Source organism: Barbatula barbatula (assembly GCF_947034865.1).
Source record: "Barbatula barbatula genome assembly, chromosome: 9".
Classification (NCBI taxonomy): Eukaryota; Metazoa; Chordata; class Actinopteri; order Cypriniformes; family Nemacheilidae; genus Barbatula; species Barbatula barbatula.
Window position 1 is genome coordinate 22,439,932 of NC_136772.1, and position 20,321 is coordinate 22,460,252.

The 20,321-nt window shown below is 39.2% G+C and overlaps 1 protein-coding gene across 1 annotated transcript; it reads right to left on the reverse strand.

The window, feature by feature from the left end:
* Positions 1-8,705: 8,705 nt before the first annotated feature.
* Positions 8,706-19,944, reverse strand: kcnj3a (potassium inwardly rectifying channel subfamily J member 3a). Its single transcript, XM_079464864.1, has 4 exons — positions 19,400-19,944; positions 18,248-18,916; positions 17,022-17,238; positions 8,706-10,054 (listed from the first exon to the last, which is right to left on the reverse strand). The coding sequence occupies exons 2-4, from the start codon at positions 18,908-18,910 to the stop codon at positions 9,462-9,464; spliced, it is 1,473 nt and encodes a 490-aa protein (XP_079320990.1). The 5' UTR covers positions 18,911-18,916; positions 19,400-19,944; the 3' UTR covers positions 8,706-9,461.
* Between the last annotated feature and the right edge of the window lie 377 nt (positions 19,945-20,321).

Here is a 20,321-nt window from a genome sequence, read left to right on the forward strand (position 1 = left end):
ACAGAGTTTTGTTTGTTGTGTTTTGAAAATCGTACAAAAATTCTTGTGATCTTTGTGAAGAAAAATGAAAAAGTTACAAATGTTTTTCCTGATATACTTAAGATTTGGTTGGATGTATGAACTGCTGTGATAAAATGAGAGATGTTTGTGCTCAGTGTTTTGAGAAAATTATGCTTTTGATTTGTGATTTGTATGAAATGAAGGAGAATTTACTATCTGTTTAGGACAATTACAAAGTGTGCTGATCACTGTGTTAACTGTTTTGAGAGCTGTTACCTGAGTTTGGAGAAATGTACCAAGTCGATTGAGAAAAACTGTACTTGGCCAGGTGCCTCCATGTTCAGAAATTGTACTGGTCCTGCATGGTCAAGCTCTTTACATACATGTTTGGCAGCATTTACAGTCATGGACAGCACCTGTCAGGTAACTAAACATACTGTTTAATTGGTCATCTGAGATGTGTTAAGTTCTAGTTTCACCTGACTATCAATTGCTGTAATAAATTTATAAAATGTTCCAAGGGATTCATTTATGGTATTCATGGTATTATGTTCTTGACTAATTTTGACAATTGAACAGACTATTGTCCATGTAATGACTTATACAACGAAATGACGCTGACATGTTTTGGAGCGAACAACCATTAGACTGAGAATCGACAATCAGTTTAGATCAACAAGATCAATTCACTTGGAAATTGTGCTAGGCTACCTGTACTTAATCATTTTCAAATATGTAGTGAGACATTGAGACATGTACTTAGACATTTGCAATTTGATCAAATGAATGAGAAATTCAATTCTGTTGTAAACAATTGCCAAGTTGTTTGGAGGTTTGTCCATGTTGTTTTGAGAATGTAATTTCTGTTTCAAGAAATTAGCCAAACCAATGGAGAAAAACTGTAATATATTTATTGTTACTTACAGTAATATCAAATAATAAAAACATACGGTTTGATTGATATTACAGTCACTGCAGGTTGAAGAGTCCACAAGATGGCACCACTGTCTCACATCCAAGCTAACCTTACAGTAAATGAAGAACACTTTGAAAGTCTTGTACATCATATTTTATGCAAGACAGAAAAGCAATAGCCAAAGTAGATGTTCAATTGTTTCTCAAATCAACTTATTCTTACAGAACACTACCAAAGGTTAACAGCCGACAAACACACTTTGTCACCCACAAAACAATGACCTAAAAAACACCAACAACATGTAGCATTATTCAATATTTTGTTTATACAAGGACACATCTCTGTTGGAGAATTCGTCAATATTTTATGTCGTTTATTTTTTTATTTTGAGTAATTCCAATATAAAAGAAATTGTACACACACCATCCACTGATACAGATACAATAGTACAGTTGTGCTAATCTACTCGGTCTTCTCTATTTTTAAGATTTTATTTAAATATTACTGTAGAAATGTAACAAATTATTAAGTTTTGTATGATGTTATTGTTTTGAACATAAGTTTAACAGTTTTGAAAACAGTATGTAAGCATGTGCAAATTGGCCTGTACGTACAAAGAGTTTTCGCAGCTGTTGTGTCTGAGTGAGAAAAGAATTCATGACATTTGAGAAAAGTAGTCATTGAATTCATTTTGTGCCAAAGCAATGATAACTGATCCTCAGTTTAGCCCACATAGACATCTGTTGTGCTCACTGTGTGAAGAGTTTGGCAAAAGTGACCTAAGTATTGAGAAATGTGTCCTAGCGTCTGTAAAAAACTGTAACTGTAAAACCCTCTTGGAAAAAGCTCATGACAGGACCCTTTAGGCTAACAAAAAAGAGATCATCAACATAAACTAACAGAAAACATGAAATAATCATCTGATAATGATGATAAAATAATAAGTTACATAAATTGATTACTGTAATGTGTTCCTGGTAAAGGTTACATTACCCAACAGTACTGTAACATCTGTGGTTACAGGTGATGTGTGATGCGTGTGGATGAGTTTGTGTTTGTGCATGTGTGGATGAGTTTGTGTGTAGATGAGTTTGTGTGTAGATGAGTTTGTGTGTAGATGAGTTTGTGTGTGGATTAGTTTGTGTGTGGATGAGTTTGTGTTTGTGCATGTGTGGATGAGTTTGTGTGTAGATGAGTTTGTGTGTGGATTAGTTTGTGTGTGGATGAGTTTGTGTTTGTGCATGTGTGGATGAGTGTTTGTGCGTGTGGATGAGTTTGTGTTTGTGCATGTGTGGATGAGTGTGTGTGCGTGTGGATGAGTTTGTGTTTGTGCATGTGTGGATGAGTGTGTGTGCGTGTGGATGAGTGTGTGTGCGTGTGGATGAGTTTGTATTTGTGCATGTGTGGATAAGTTTGTGTGTAGATGAGTTTGTGTGTGGATTAGTTTGTGTGTGGATGAGTTTGTGTTTGTGCATGTGTGGATGAGTGTTTGTGCGTGTGGATGAGTTTGTGTTTGTGCATGTGTGGATGAGTGTGTGTGCGTGTGGATGAGTGTGTGTGCGTGTGGATGAGTTTGTGTTTGTGCATGTGTGGATGAGTTTGTGTTTGTGCATGTGTGGATGAGTGTGTGTGCGTGTGGATGAGTTTGTGTTTGTGCATGTGTGGATGAGTGTGTGTGCGTGTGGATGAGTTTGTGTTTTTGCATGTGTGGATGAGTTTGTGTTTGTGCATGTGTGGATGAGTTTGTGTTTGTGGCGTGCATGTGCGGATGAGTTTGTGTTTGTGCATGTGCGGATGAGTTTGTGCATGTGCGGATGAGTTTGTGTGGATGAGTTTGTGTTTGTGCATGTGCGGATGAGTTTGTGCATGTGCGGATGAGTTTGTGTTTGTGCATGTGTGGATGAGTTTGTGTTTGTGCATGTGTGGATGAGTGTGTGTGCGTGTGGATGAGTTTGTGTTTGTGCATGTGTGGATGAGTGTGTGTGCGTGCGGATGAGTTTGTGTGGATGAGTTTGTGTGGATGAGTTTGTGTTTGTGCATGTGCGGATGAGTTTGTGTTTGTGCATGTGTGGATGAGTGTGTGTGCGTGTGGATGAGTGTGTGTGCGTGTGGATGAGTTTGTGTTTGTGCATGTGCGGATGAGTTTGTGTTTGTGCATGTGCGGATGAGTTTGTGTTTGTGCATGTGTGGATGAGTTTGTGTTTGTGCATGTGTGGATGAGTGTGTGTGCGTGTGGATGAGTTTGTGTTTGTGCATGTGTGGATGAGTGTGTGTGCGTGTGGATGAGTGTGTGTGCGTGTGGATGAGTTTGTATTTGTGCATGTGTGGATAAGTTTGTGTGTAGATGAGTTTGTGTGTGGATTAGTTTGTGTGTGGATGAGTTTGTGTTTGTGCATGTGTGGATGAGTGTTTGTGCGTGTGGATGAGTTTGTGTTTGTGCATGTGTGGATGAGTGTGTGTGCGTGTGGATGAGTGTGTGTGCGTGTGGATGAGTTTGTGTTTGTGCATGTGTGGATGAGTTTGTGTTTGTGCATGTGTGGATGAGTGTGTGTGCGTGTGGATGAGTTTGTGTTTGTGCATGTGTGGATGAGTTTGTGTTTGTGCATGTGTGGATGAGTGTGTGTGCGTGTGGATGAGTTTGTGTTTTTGCATGTGTGGATGAGTTTGTGTTTGTGTGTGTGCGTGTGGATGAGTGTGTGTGCGTGTGGATGAGTTTGTGTTTGTGCATGTGTGGATGAGTGTGTGTGCGTGTGGATGAGTTTGTGTTTTTGCATGTGTGGATGAGTTTGTGTTTGTGCATGTGCGGATGAGTTTGTGTTTGTGGCGTGCATGTGCGGATGAGTTTGTGTTTGTGCATGTGCGGATGAGTTTGTGTGGATGAGTTTGTGTTTGTGCATGTGCGGATGAGTTTGTGCATGTGCGGATGAGTTTGTGTTTGTGCATGTGTGGATGAGTTTGTGTTTGTGCATGTGTGGATGAGTGTGTGTGCGTGTGGATGAGTTTGTGTTTGTGCATGTGTGGATGAGTGTGTGTGCGTGCGGATGAGTTTGTGTGGATGAGTTTGTGTGGATGAGTTTGTGTTTGTGCATGTGCGGATGAGTTTGTGTTTGTGCATGTGTGGATGAGTGTGTGTGCGTGTGGATGAGTGTGTGTGCGTGTGGATGAGTTTGTGTTTGTGCATGTGCGGATGAGTTTGTGTTTGTGTATGTGCGGATGAGTTTGTGTTTGTGCATGTGTGGATGAGTTTGTGTTTGTGCATGTGTGGATGAGTGTGTGTGCGTGTGGATGAGTTTGTGTTTGTGCATGTGTGGATGAGTGTGTGTGCGTGTGGATGAGTTTGTGTTTGTGCATGTGCGGATGAGTTTGTGTTTGTGCATGTGCGGATGAGTTTGTGTGGATGAGTTTGTGTGGATGAGTTTGTGTTTGTGCATGTGCGGATGAGTTTGTGTTTGTGCATGTGTGGATGAGTGTGTGTGCGTGTGGATGAGTGTGTGTGCGTGTGGATGAGTGTGTGTGCGTGTGGATGAGTTTGTGTTTGTGCATGTGCGGATGAGTTTGTGTTTGTGCATGTGTGGATGAGTTTGTGTTTGTGCATGTGCGGATGAGTTTGTGTTTGTGCATGTGCGGATGAGTTTGTGTTTGTGCATGTGTGGATGAGTTTGTGTTTGCGGATGAGTTTGTGTTTGTGCATGTGCGGATGAGTTTGTGTTTGTGCATGTGCGGATGAGTTTGTGTGGATGAGCTTGTGTGGATGAGTTTGTGTTTGTGCATGTGCGGATGAGTTTTTGTTTGTGCATGTGCGGATGAGTTTGTGTTTGTGCATGTGTGGATGAGTTTGTGTTTGTGGATGAGTTTGTGTTTGTGCATGTGCGGAGGAGTTTGTGTTTGTGCATGTGCGGATGAGTTTGTGTTTGTGCATGTGTGGATGAGTTTGTGTTTGTGGATGAGTTTGTGTTTGTGCATGTGCGGAGGAGTTTGTGTTTGTGCATGTGCGGATGAGTTTGTGTTTGTGCATGTGCGGATGAGTTTGTGTTTGTGGATGAGTTTGTGTTTGTGCATGTGCGGATGAGTCTGTGTTTGTGCATGTGTGGATGAGTTTGTGTTTGTGGATGAGTCTGTGTTTGTGCATGTGTGGATGAGTTTGTGTTTGTGCATGTGCGGATGAGTTTGTGTTTGTGCATGTGTGGATGAGTTTGTGTTTGTGCATGTGCGGATGAGTTTGTGTTTGTGCATGTGCGGATGAGTTTGTGTTTGTGCATGTGTGGATGAGTTTGTGTTTGTGCATGTGCGGATGAGTTTGTGTTTGTGCATGTGCGGATGAGTTTGTGTTTGTGCATGTGTGGATGAGTTTGTGTTTGTGGATGAGTTTGTGTGTTTGTGCATGTGCGGATGAGTTTGTGTTTGTGCATGTGTGGATGAGTTTGTGTTTGTGGATGAGTTTGTGTGTTTGTGCATGTGCGGATGAGTTTGTGTTTGTGCATGTGTGGATGAGTTTGTGTTTGTGGATGAGTTTGTGTTTGTGGATGAGTTTGTGTGCGTGTGGATGAGTTTGTGTGTGGATGAGTTTGTGTTTGTGGATGAGTTTGTGCATGTGCGGATGAGTTTGTGTTTGTGCATGTGTGGATGAGTTTGTGTTTGTGGATGAGTTTGTGTTTGTGCATGTGCGGATGAGTTTGTGTTTGTGCATGTGTGGATGAGTGTGTGTGCGTGTGGATGAGTTTGTGTTTGTGCATGTGCGGATGAGTTTGTGTTTGTGCATGTGCGGATGAGTTTGTGTTTGTGGATGAGTTTGTGTTTGTGCATGTGTGGATGAGTGTGTGTGCGTGTGGATGAGTTTGTGTTTGTGCATGTGCGGATGAGTTTGTGTTTGTGCATGTGCGGATGAGTTTGTGTTTGTGGATGAGTTTGTGTTTGTGCATGTGCGGATGAGTTTGTGTTTGTGCATGTGCGGATGAGTTTGTGTGGATGAGCTTGTGTGGATGAGTTTGTGTTTGTGCATGTGCGGATGAGTTTGTGTTTGTGCATGTGCGGATGAGTTTGTGTTTGTGCATGTGTGGATGAGTTTGTGTTTGTGGATGAGTTTGTGTTTGTGCATGTGCGGATGAGTTTGTGTTTGTGCATGTGCGGATGAGTTTGTGTGGATGAGTTTGTGTGGATGAGTTTGTGTTTGTGCATGTGCGGATGAGTTTGTGTTTGTGCATGTGCGGATGAGTTTGTGTTTGTGGATGAGTCTGTGTTTGTGCATGTGTGGATGAGTTTGTGTTTGTGCATGTGCGGATGAGTTTGTGTTTGTGCATGTGTGGATGAGTTTGTGTTTGTGCATGTGCGGATGAGTTTGTGTTTGTGCATGTGCGGATGAGTTTGTGTTTGTGCATGTGTGGATGAGTTTGTGTTTGTGGATGAGTTTGTGTGTTTGTGCATGTGCGGATGAGTTTGTGTTTGTGCATGTGTGGATGAGTTTGTGTTTGTGGATGAGTTTGTGTGTTTGTGCATGTGCGGATGAGTTTGTGTTTGTGCATGTGTGGATGAGTTTGTGTTTGTGGATGAGTTTGTGTGTTTGTGCATGTGCGGATGAGTTTGTGTTTGTGCATGTGTGGATGAGTTTGTGTTTGTGGATGAGTTTGTGTGTTTGTGCATGTGCGGATGAGTTTGTGTTTGTGCATGTGTGGATGAGTGTGTGTGCGTGTGGATGAGTGTTTGTGCATGTGCGGATGAGTTTGTGTTTGTGCATGTGCGGATGAGTTTGTGTTTGTGCATGTGCGGATGAGTTTGTGTTTGTGCATGTGCGGATGAGTTTGTGTTTGTGGATGAGTTTGTGTTTGTGCATGTGCGGATGAGTTTGTGTTTGTGCATGTGCGGATGAGTTTGTGTGGATGAGCTTGTGTGGATGAGTTTGTGTTTGTGCATGTGCGGATGAGTTTGTGTTTGTGCATGTGCGGATGAGTTTGTGTTTGTGCATGTGTGGATGAGTTTGTGTTTGTGGATGAGTTTGTGTTTGTGCATGTGCGGATGAGTTTGTGTTTGTGCATGTGCGGATGAGTTTGTGTGGATGAGTTTGTGTGGATGAGTTTGTGTTTGTGCATGTGCGGATGAGTTTGTGTTTGTGCATGTGCGGATGAGTTTGTGTTTGTGGATGAGTTTGTGTTTGTGGATGAGTTTGTGTGCGTGTGGATGAGTTTGTGTGTGGATGAGTTTGTGTGGTGCATTTGTGGATGAGTTTGTGTGCGTGAGGATGTGTTTGTGCATGTGCAGATGAGTTTGTGTGCGTGTGGATGAGTTTGTGTGCGTGTGGATGAGTTTGTGTGTGTGCGGATGAGTTTGTGTGTTTGTTTGTGCGTGTATGTGTGTGTGTGTGCACAGATAAGTTTCTGTGTGTGCGGATGAGTCTGTGTGCATGTGTGGATGAGTTTGTGTGTGCATGTGTGTGTGTGTGTGAGTGTTTGTGCGGATGAGTCTGTGTGTTTGTTTGTGTGCGTGTATGTGTGTGTGTGTGCACGGATAAGTTTCTGTGTGTGCGGATGAGTTTGTGTGCATGTGTGGATGAGTTTGTGTGTGCGTGTGTGTGTGTGTGCGGATGAGTTTGTGTGTTTGTTTGTGTGCGTGTATGTGTGTGTGTGTGCACGGATAAGTTTCTGTGTGTGCGGATGAGTTTGTGTGCATGTGTGGATGAGTTTGTGTGTGCGTGTGTGTGTGTGTGCGGATGAGTTTGTGTGTTTGTTTGTGTGCGTGTATGTGTGTGTGTGTGTGTGTGCACGGATAAGTTTCTGTGTGTGCGGATGAGTTTGTGTGCATGTGTGGATGAATTTGTGTGTGTGTGGATGAGTTTGTGTGTGCGCGTGTGTATGTGTGAGTGTGTGTGCGGATGAGTTTGTGTGTTTGTTTGTGTGCATGTATGTGTGTGTGTGTGTGTGTGTGTGTGTGTGCACAGATGAGTTTGTGTGTGAGTAGGCTGAGGGACGCAGGTGCACACACCCATCTGTACACTCTGTAGTTAAGGGGGCAGCTGCTGTGAATCAAATATCCCTCATGTCTGTGCGGTCTAACTCAGACTAATCACATGTACGTCAGAGCGACCACACAGAGGTGCTCTCACAAGGGACAGGATGAAAGGAGGAGAAAGAGAACATAATATAAGAGGATTAAGAAAGTGCTAACAATTTATAATGAGCTGTCTTTAATGGATAAATGCCGAACCTATTTTGTCTTCGCTGCTCACGCTCAATTAAAGTGGAAGATAAAAAAAATAAATGATACATACAAAAACTGAAAATGCACAGATAAAGCAAAATGTCTTCTGTTTTTTTTAAGAATTGGAGTATGTCAGAGAGGAAATATTATCATATTATTATAGAGGATGCACCCATTTATCTTGAAAAATGAAGTATTGTGCAATACAACATTACCAAACTATACCGAAAATATGATTTATAAACGTTCTTTTAGTTTATCATGTATTACACAGACAGCTATATAGGTTCTAGCATAGCACTTCCCGAATCAACCATGAGCGTGCAGCAACGGACGACACAAGGCTGATTGTTGAGATGCTTTATGATCCTTCCAATACGTAATTCGAGGGCATCCCATCGAAGAAAAAAGCATATGTAGCCTAATGTCAATTTGTATAACCCGGAAAAATAAGATAATTTGGGGCCAGTGTTTGCGTATGATGAAACCATCCATAAATGAATCCCATTTTGGGTTGATATTTGATGTATAGAACGTTTCAGAGGGTTGTTCTATTTTCCTTTATTTATCAGTAAAAAATGTAAAGTTTAGACATAGGCTTCTGGACTCAAGTCTTTATTGATAATTCTCTGTGCGGAAAGGCTTAACTCTAATTGGCAGATAATATATTTGTGCTATAAGAGAAGGTTGTCAATGGTGCACTGCTCACTGTGACACGTTTTACTTTATATATAAAGTCTTATTGGTCTTTAAAAAACCAATCACCCATCATGCACACAGAAAAATACGCCATGTACCATGAGCATGTAAATACACAAATAAAGCATGTAGATCACTGAAATAAAGTTGTTTAGTGTGCTCTTCTCTGTTCTCTTCACTTATCTTCAAAACACAGACAGTATAGTATACAATGTACATCAACAGCATATTATGAATAATTCCTAATGAGCCATGGCAGCGTCCACTATCCCACCATATGGCTTGAAGAAACAACACATTTCCTTGGCATACTTATGTGTGTGCAGCTTGTCATGCCGTTCAGAGAAAGATATATTAACATGCACTTAAGGGTGTCATCCGTACCAGATTGTGCTTGTAGTAACAACAACTCAAAAACGTGTTTACTACCCAATAACCTGCCACAGGAACAGATGTTCTGTATTACATTAACCAACTTAATAAGTATTGCATATACAGTACAACCTGGTCTAACAAAAAGCTTGCAAAACGCCCAGAATATACCTAATGTATGCGCACAAACCACGAACTATAGCGGTGCTAAAACATCAATATATTTCTTTGTATTTTCACGCAATTTTCCATATACAAAATATTGCTTAGTAGGTCAATGAATGTTCTACGCGAAACGATCCGAGTTCATTTTTCGGAGTTTGGGGGGTAAGTGTCCATCCATACGGCCTCCTCCTCCAGCCAGTCTCTGTAGTTTCGGTGGGAGGTCCGCAACCGACTTGCTTATTGCCTCAGTGGCCATTTTACTTATCTGAGTAACCTGTCTCTCCTCCGAGACTCCAGGCACAGAACTGATGCGCTGAAGCTTAATGGGAAGCTCACCAAGGCTATAAGTCATCTCCGATGTGGTCGAGCTCATCCTCAGGAGCTTTCTGGGCAGCCCGTCTCTGCCTGTCATCTTCTGCAACTTAGTTGGTAATTTGGTTGTGCTCTCTGGATCTTCAAGCAGTTCCATGCAGTCCAGGGAGCTGTATCTCTCCCCACTATTGCACACAGATGGGGCCATGAGCGGAGAGGACATGAGCAGGGCCTCATCTTGCTCCTTTGCGCTGTAGGGAGTAGTGGGAACTTCGAAGGTAGCGTGAAACTGAGAATAATCCACTTTAAAGAAGCCCTCTTCTAGAGATATAACTGGAAAGAAACGGTGGCCCCAAAGCACCTCATCCTCCGTGTAAGATGTCCGTGCTTGACAAGTCATGCCTGTCAGAGAAGATGACGTGAAACAAAATGTGGTGAGTGTTTATTCGATCAGACAATGAAAGCATTGCACTTCTGCACTCTAAATCTGAATTACCAATGGTAGAAATGATCAATCGGTAACACCATTCATCATTCCGGTCCTAGCGAGGACTTTTCGAGTGTTCATTAGCAACTTTTTTCACCATCGTATCATCTACAGTAACCTGTATGCACTCCCTATTGCATTGTTGTCAATATGTCCTCCAAAAGATTTGACACTGGACATTTATGCTATTCCCTGTCCTGACTGAAAGTGCTGACTGGCAAATGTTTCAATATTTTCCTAAAATTAGATTCAGAGCAATTTGAAAATGAAACAGAAATGTTTGATGAGATCATTAACTTGTTAAAATGGTTCAAAACACATGTAATTTTCACAATATTTAATTCAATGTTTCCAAAATCAATTTTGCCTAGGGCCTGCAAGTGTTTAGAAAAGGCCCCGTAAAAGGGTCACATTTTGAAATCTCAGTTAAATTTGAGCCGTCCTTCTTTTTCTTAGCGGGAAACTTAAGAACACGCAGAACACATAGAGCGTTGGATGAAGTGGATGAATCTATTAAACCAAATGTGTCACATTGTTTGCCAGTAATGATAAATGCGAACCTGTGCGACATGTCGTCAGACACAGCAACATGCGCGCCACCTGTTAGACACAGAGACGTGGGCTTGCAGAAATATACATTTGAAGAACAGAAGGAAGAAAACATGTTGATGGGCGTGTGGTTCACTGTTTCACAACACACATACATGTGACACAACATGAGAAAACACGAGTTTTGTCTCAAATCAGTTTGTATTATACATAAGAGAGCACTGCAGATGTTCTTTCTAGATCATCTTCGGAAATGCTCTGAGTGCACTGTAAACGCAAATCTCTCTGCACTTTAGTTTGACATTGGTCCATTATTCTAGTAGTTGCGTAGGCTACATTGACATTGGGACAAGATTAAATTGACAGAAATGCTCGTCTCTTCTTTGTTTGTCTATTCTTTAGTCTCTGTGTGTATATTGGAAAGATATCTGCTTATGATATTAATAATAATTTCAATTGTAATATTAAAATATTTGTATTAATATTAATTTTCTAAATAGTATATGATGAGATAAACGTTAAGTATTAAATAGCTACTTGAGTATTTTTTTCATTGCATACTTTTTTACTTTTAAGTCATTTTGTAAAAAGTGACTTTTACTTTTACAGTTTCTCTACTTTTACTTGAGCAAAGACTCTACCCACCTTTGTTAAACATCATCTAAAGAACATTTTGTGAAAATGTAATCTATATTTGTAAAAAGTGGTATCAATATTAAATTTGTAAAAAGTGGTATCTATTTTATTGACTGTTAAAGGCCATAAAATCATTTAATCAAAAACCAAATGAGTCAAACTTCGATGCTTGATATCTGAGAATTGGATTATGATTTTAGCGTGGTTTTTACAGACTAGGTCACAGAAAATAAGAAATGCTGCACTGTAAAAAAACTGAATTTTACAATTTTATAATGTAAAACCTGTAATTTTACAGTTGTTCGTGTATTTTTTTATACGGTAAAGAAATCAGGAAAATATTAGTTTTTTACAGTTTATTTTTCAAAACATGGTCGAAAACGTTAAAAAAAGCACATTTACAAGAAAAATGGGAAAAACATATAATTCTACAGGAAAAACTGTTGTTTCACAGTTCATTTCTGGTGCCTCAGCTTTACAGGGCTATTGTTCATTAATATTCTATGTCAACTAATGCATTAACTGATGTTAACAAATGCAACCTTTTTGTGGTATTAGTGTTACCAATGGTTTTTTTACCTAAACATTTTCCACTGTTACCCATTTAAGTGTTGAATCCCTGTGCTGTATAAAAATGGACAATGTCTGTTCCAAAAAACATCCACACTCTATAGAGGCTTATATAGAGTCAAAATGATTCTCAAAAGAACAGAAAAGCTCCTGTTATCAGAGATGCACAGGCTGTCTTCAGTAAGCTCACTTGTATAGTAGTCTTCTTATTTTCATAAAATAAAAAATTGCTTTCTAAAGGAACAAACCTTAAATCAACAAAAATCATTTATGCTTTCATGGCAGTTTCTGATAAATATTTCAAAGGAGAATGTGCTGTCTATGCATTTGCTCAAGAGAAAACCTATTTTATTCGTTTTTATTATATTTATGTGTGATTCTGTTAGCTCTTCTGAGATGTACTTTTGCTTATCAAAAGTCACCATGAGCCTGCTAAAAGTTACTTAAAAGTGAACGTCGGCCAACATTCCTAAATTCTTTAAAATATCTTCTTTTGTATTCAACAGAACAAAAAATACAATAATTGTTTCTACTATGGTGGTCATTGATGTCCCTGAAATGTCAGTTATGTGATACGCGAGACTACTTAACACACAATCGACATTATACATACATACCGTACAGGGTGTGAATGTAAGTGTGTTTCTATTAGATAATATATAATAACATTTTCCAGGCCATAAAAGAATCATAGGCAGATTTTACAGTAAGTGCTCACTACAACTTTCATGTCTGTAATACCCCGCGAGCCCACCCTGAACTCTATACGGAAGAAATCATTAAAACAACATGAGAACATCAGCTGCACTGCTGAGACAATTATTTCCATCTCTCTCCCCCATCATTCTCCCTCTTTTTTGACAGGTCTTTGGATCTGATCATTTTTCCTCACCAAATATTGTAGGGTTCACATACTGTAGGTTTGTGTGCCATCGTACACTCTTCAGCTCAACCGCGGCAACTCCCTAAAGACATCATTACTATGTTTTCTTTCACCCGAGAGCAAAAAACACACTTGCACAAAATTCTGCAATGCTCAGTTTTCTGAATTATTGTCATGTCATGTTTGCTCTTCAAAAAAATGATTCAAATACTAAGCCGTTGTTTGTATAAAATAACATTTGCTTATTTTGCTGTCTCTGTACATGTACTCTCCATTCTGATAACTGGCTGCCTTACCCAAACCACTTCAGACCAATTCAAGGTACTGACTTATACAAGCTTAGGGCTGATATAAGAGGATTTCTTTCCAGTATGGCGGTAGAAGGTATTTTGTACATTTACATGTTTAAAGAACACAATATGATGCTGTACCATTTTGGGTCAATTATTGCACCCTTGTATGTTTTTACCCCTAATATTTAACTGGTACACAAAAGTTCCTCAAAGTACAAAGTAGTTCCTTAGTGTACCCAAAAAAATTTTTTTAACGTGTTGTATACCCGTTTATAAACAAAAATAGAACCTTTAAAATTACCTTATTTTTTGTGGGTGTTTCTTATTTATTGTCATTTTGCATAAAAGCAACTGCAGAATGCATTTCTGAATCCGAGGGCTGTTTTTGTATTACTTATTAACATTACACATTTCCAAAGAGAATAAAAACAAACGTGAACTAAAAGTGTAATTCAAAATGTTCATATTTCATCAAGTTAGACTGAAAACCGTATTCTGCAAACTGTATAGTTTCTGCAAATGCTCACCGGCAACTACATTGCTCTTCACCTCTTGACTTCTACATAGTTGTTCTAGTTTGTGTGGCTTTATTTTAAGACCTCAGACGGCTCGAGAGATTCTGCGTCCACAGACAAAATATATTTGAAATCAGCTTGACAGGCACACAAATCGTAACTTTTAAGATTTTGTTGATGTGTCAGTAGTGTTCAGGAATATTTTGTTGAAATGAAAGCTCTCAAAATAAACTCTACGTGGCCTAAATAAAAGTTCTCAAGGAGTGATACGGTGTGTAATGCCATTTTACGCAACACATAGATTTCAATGGCAGGTAAGCAGAATTTGACTTTTTAAATGTTTCATATTGATGAGATGAGGATGTATGCTGATATTACCAAAGACCAAACACTCGAATGAATGTTCGGATGAACATAACTGATATGTTGACACAAGTAATTTCAGACATTAAGCCACACATTCAGATATTCTTGAGGATTTTAGTTCATTAGAAACATTTCAGTCATGCAAAAATATTAAAATTGTCACAACATGTACAAATGTGTACATACAGTATGCATAGACTATAAAAATAATTATTTTAAAATACATTTTGCAATACAGATCCAAATCCGCAGTCTTTCCAAACACAATAAAGATGGTACATGATTGAGATGTAATGACTCACTGTGAGCCAGTTGATGTTAAATAAATCGCAATATGTGTTTTGAACAGCCGCTGTGTTTATTGCAAACTTGTTAAACGTGGATATGCTGATATTTCTTAAAATGTGTAAAATATCCTAGTTAGAAAAAGTACAGACGAAGTCTTAGTTTGATATTATTAAAAATACTATTATTCATTTGTTTTCAATAAAGGGCATTTTTATTTATCAAAGAAATGCGCAGCATTCGAGAAATATTAAAAGGTCACTTGTTATTTTCGAATTAGTGTTAACTCATTTTTTAAAAATCTTGAAAATTATATTGTGAGATCCCCTAGTACTTGGTACTGTATCCTTGTCCATAGATGCATATTCCCTTCATGAGCAAGGCTGAAGTCCATATTTCTGCAATGCTCGTAACTCTCACAATTAAATGCTTGCTACACAGAATCTATTTTAATGGGTCGGTAGATGATGGTCACACCAAACGCCCACAGCCAGAGTCTAGCGTTGACAACACAACAGGGAAAATCCATGCAACACTTTCAAATTCTTACTCTTGGTTGGACTTCTTAGAAAATATGCCACAATCTGGTTAACTTTTACAAAACGTTAACATAATTTGTCTAGTTGTACCAGCTTGTTGTCAATCTGCTAGAGGATAACTGGTCGGTTGAGCCCAGTTTCTCTCAAGGTGTTTTACTTCAATTCTACAACACTGGAGTTTTCGTGCTTTGCCACTGTCGCCTATGGCTTGCTCACTGTGAGACTAATGATATGTTATGAAACACATTCGTTCTAGGGAACGCTTTGATAACAATCCTATAGACACGCAATTCTTTCACAGCTGTAATGTAAAATTTACATTTGAGGGTATTGTCGATCTATTCTATTACTGTTGACATTGTTCTTTGACAAACTGTATTAGTTAAGGATTCAATAACCATTTCAGTTTTGCATTTTACGAGTTACTGAAATTTCATTCAGGGGGACATTATCAAAGATATTAATATTAACAATATGCGCCATTGCCCTTGCAAAGAATGGGGAGGAATGCTTCACTCTAGCAAAGGAAGTCCCGCCTTCCGGTGAAACGAGCCAATCGTCAATCAATATTGACTGACGATTCTCTGCGGCGGGGCTCTCGCGAGGCGCTTGCCAGCCTATGCGCATGCACGGTAGATTAATTATCTTCACATATTGTGTATCTTCATGCGTGCATGCAGTTTTCCCCACATCAACTCATCCAAGACTGCAGAAAGTGTAGAACTCTTGACACTTCATCCACGAGCGGTCAGCAAAGACAACAGCAGCCAAGCCACAAAATGTCACTGTGACCTCTTTTGCTCCTCTGTGTAACCCCTGTCCTCTCCCTCTGCTCAGTATTGTCAGTCTTTAAAAAAAGTGCTTTACACACACTTTTTATGCTTTTAAAATAACGTGTTCAAAGGCAGCAAATAAACACAAATGGAAGGAGGGATTTAAAGTGGGTTGCCATAGAAACAATATAACCGCCACCAGAAGAATGGACCGTCTTGGGATTTATTACAGCTTATGGGTTATTAAAGATATATTATATTTGTATTCACTTCCGTTACACTGGTTCACGGATGTAACGCGCTTTTAAATGTTTACCAACCACAAGAAGCACAAATCAAGCGAAAAAAGGGCTGAAACATCAGATTTGCCAGATTTACTGTACGGAAATTGCAAAGTATTCTGTTATTTCCATAATTGTATATTCATGCAAATGTAGACACCTCAACAGCTTCAAAGGTCAAAAGTTATAGAGACATGAATTTTAATAGGATCCTGAGCGACTTATCAAGAAACACATCAGCCACTTCCCAAAGTTTTCCTCAAGTGAAAGATATTCATTATGTCCATTAGAGATTCTAAATGAGCTCTAAACGGTTTTAACATTTTGGTTCTGTGGCATTCTGTGCTCTAGAAGCCATTTATAGACTGTGTTACGATAGTAAATGGTAGGGATGTGCCCGAACGTGTTATTCGGAAAGGCATAGATAACTCACACACGTCCGATGACATGAGACAAAGTCATGTACCAAAAGAGAAGATAGAAGGGGTATATTTGTTTTTTATGTGCTGTTTCAAGCTGACGGAATAACTGTGAGGTGGATTGTTTGTTATAATTAATATAAAAAAGATTTACAATCATTTACTTACGTATGTAAAGTTTTCATGCAATTGGGCTTCAAATATAAGAAGGATAAGCCCCACAAAAAATATAACAGTATCACATATATTCAAGCTATCTTATGCTTTGCAACAGCTTGCAGGATATGTTCAAAAATGTAATTTACATCTGCGTGAATTCTTCTGGGTGAGTTCATGAGAAAATTGTGTCTCATCACTTCATCATTCAGTTTGTTTGAATTGGAGAATCCCGCTGTGAAAAGCAACAAGTCGTCCAACTAATATGACCACATTGGTCAGTCTGGAGAAAGCTGTATGATTCTTTACGAATAGAATTGATTTGGATATTAAGTTCAGCGAAAGATAATAGATATTACAGTTACAATATGTACCACTGAAATAAAGATGAAATGCTTTTAAGTGTGAGTCCCAGCAATGTAACACGCTGAAATCAGATTACTGCTACGCTGTGCTACCAATCAATAAAACACGATCAATCATGTGCACTTCAAGACCAATGAGATGCCGGTGCCGTTTATATATAGAAGCACATGTAAACAAGTTCAAGGAAACATATGTCGTGCAGTTAAGGTGTTATCCAATGCATGCTTGACAAAGAAGAGGGGATAACTTACCGGTTGTTTCGACTATACCCTCCAATATCACAACTATTTCAAACTGATCGGTCTGCATGGATCTCTGCGAGAGCTCATAGAAAGGGCTCTTGGTGTCGATCACATGACAGATCGTGAGTGGTGACACCAGAAAGAGTTGATCGGCTCCGGTGCTGAAGCCCACGTCCAGCTCCAGCTGATCCAGCGGGAGGAACTCGCCCTCGGGCGTCTGTCGGGACTGCGGGAGTGAAAAGATGAGATGTGCTTTACACACTGTACAGTAAATAATGCACGAGGATGGACACTCGACCATAAATAATCAATGCTGTTTTTACAGAAATGCAGGTCTGGCCAGTTCCTCTTTCCTTATGAATTAACGCTTTAAAAATGTATTATTAATTTTTATGAGACTTATTATTTCATAGGGATTCAAATGTTCAGGCCTAGGTAGCAGAGAAGTCCTGAATTAGAATATGGCATCAGTTATTGTAATCTAACTTCTATATAGATAAACATAAAACATTTTTTAAATATCAATGTGAGATGATCACTGGCTGAAATGAACAACAGAGGGCAGAATAACACCTCACAGTGTCTATGTTACACACTACAATATCATTATTTAGAACACTGACAAAGTGTTGTCTTTCAAGGCAGCAAAATAATTGCATGTCAAGGATACGTTATGAAACACATGAACTATTTTAAAGCTTAATACAGTTTCTCCATTCCCATCTGCGGTGGGCTCTTAATGTTTGCTTTTCTTCATTATTCGGTCAAGTTCATCCATTTTAAATCATTTTCATGTGGTTTTGTAATGAAAGAAACATGCTTGCATTATATTTTATTTTATACTCATGTTTAATAATATTTTTTCTACAAAAAATTATATTTAGGCATACTTTTAAATTGAAAGGATGTTATAATCCTGAGAAACATTTCTGTTAAGGGACACTATACTTTTGAACAAAAAGAACTACAAAACAAATTGCATATTTGTTACACTTATTTACACACTACACTCTTAAAAAAGATGTTTCAAAAGGTCTTTTGGTTCCATTAAGAATTTGAATTATTATATTAGAATATAAAAAAGTAAGAAAGAGATGTTTTTTTACCTTTGACTTGATGTTTTTTTTTTGTGGAACCATAAATGGTTCTTCTATGGCATCGCTGTGGAGAACCTTTAAAGCACCTTTATTTTCAAGAGTGTAAAATGAGACCAAAGCGAGTAGCGAGGCACTTACCTTGAGTAATTTACAGCGGATCTGAGCTGAAACCATGTGGCTGTTGCGCAGATTTCCAACCCTGAACATGAGCGTGAGTTTGCCATCCCTCATGGAGATGGCTGCATTTTCACTGAACATTAATGTCTCTGCTCTCTTCTTGGGCTGGGACATCTTAATAAACATGCAGCCTATTAAAAAAGCATCCACTATGGAGCCCAGGATGGACTGAAATAGGAAGAGAATGATCCCCTCTGGACATTTATCAGTGATGTATCTGTAGCCATATCCTATGGTGGCCTCTGTCTCGATAAAGAAGAGAAACGCTGATGGAAAGTTATGTACGTTGGCCACACACGGTGTGTATTTCTCATCATGGGTTCGATTTAAATCCCCTCTGATGTATGCGATGACCCACCACATTGAGGCCATGAATAACCAAGCCACTGTGTATGTGAGAATGAATATGAAAAGGTTCCAACGCCATTTGAGGTCTACTAAAGTAGTGAACAAGTCTGATAGATATCTGCTTGTCTCTCCACCCAGGTTTCCATGCTGCACATTACAGCGTCCGTTCTTGTCAACGAAACGCTGCCGTTTCTTCCGTCTATCCTTCTGATGGCTGGACCTCGTGGTAGTCACCACCTGATAGTCACTTCCAAATTTCTTCCGAAGGGCAGACATTTTAGCCTGCACAGACAGCAGGAAAAACAAAGGGATTTCTGATATTTTAGGAGGGTATTGACCACTTTTTTTGATAATTGCTAATAATAAATTTAACAGGCAAAATGTAAGTATAGACCATAAACAAAGACATTAGAACTTTGTTTTTAGATTAAAGTACTTTACAATGTTTCTTAAATGAATTTTTATGAAGTTAAATAATTGATTAGGCTAAATCATTATCATTAAGCTTCAACATTGAAGGCCAAACACATTGTGTAAACATCCCCTGGGCAATAATAGTGGGACTGTTAAAAAAGACTTTGTTGACATTCACAAAGGACTAAAATTGTGCGTGAACTAGCGAAAATTGTGCGTTAACCTCTGTTAATTCCAAGAAAAAAAGCAAACTATTTGGAAAATGATCTTTACTACATTTTCTACCTGCCAGCAATCGTTGCATCCATTGCCCAGCCCTTTGTTTTAAGTAAGTATTATTGTGCGCGTTACCTTGACGGGACTGGAAGTAGAGATGCAGGAAAAACTCTCCACATGCGCTGTCCAGCCGCTCGGGTGCTGAAACACACAGACGATCTTCACTCATCTGCTCATCTGCTCGGTTTCCGAAGATGGAGCTCAAAGTTGCTGATGATTTTGATCAGATTAACGATCTGATCGCAGGTGAGCATCCCTCACTCTTGTGATTCGCGCATCAACTGTTGAGGACTAAAATAGCCCCGATACGTCGCGACATCTGGCAGGATCTATCTGCCCAACAACGGAACAAATGCTCTGTAAGAAAAAAAAGGTTTCTGTTTACCAACACTATAACGCTCAAAGCCGTTCAGTCAAACCTAAACTGAGGAAGCCGAGATTCTTTTGGAGGCGCGATTCCGAAGATGCTCCGTTTCTGAAACAGAATTTTTCCTGCATAATACAACTCTCCACCGGCTATGAATAAAAAGGGCAAATGCTGCGACGTTCAGGTCATTTCCCCTAGACCCCCAGAAAGCTGCTCTTTCAGAAAACCTGTAGCCTGAAGCTCTTCACACAACACTGAGGTTTGGCTCATTCACTGGAGGAGGGCGGAACTTTACGTTCACGATTCACGCTTATTGGCCATGTAAGTTACACCTAAGAGATTTCATTTTAAACAGTTTTGAACGTCTCTAGTCAATCGGCTGTTAGTGATTTAACATTGCATAATACATGTTTATTGGAGGAGAAAGGGACGAGCTCACACACATTTGTCTAGTGTTATGTAATTATTATTGCATAAATGTTGCATGTGACATCTGTTTCATCACATAAGCATTTGGGAAATTATCCCATAAATATGGAGATTTATTATTTACATGGTAGTAATCAACACATAAAGCTGTTTTAGAAATACATGAAACAAATATTAAAACAAATATGAAAAAGGAAAATA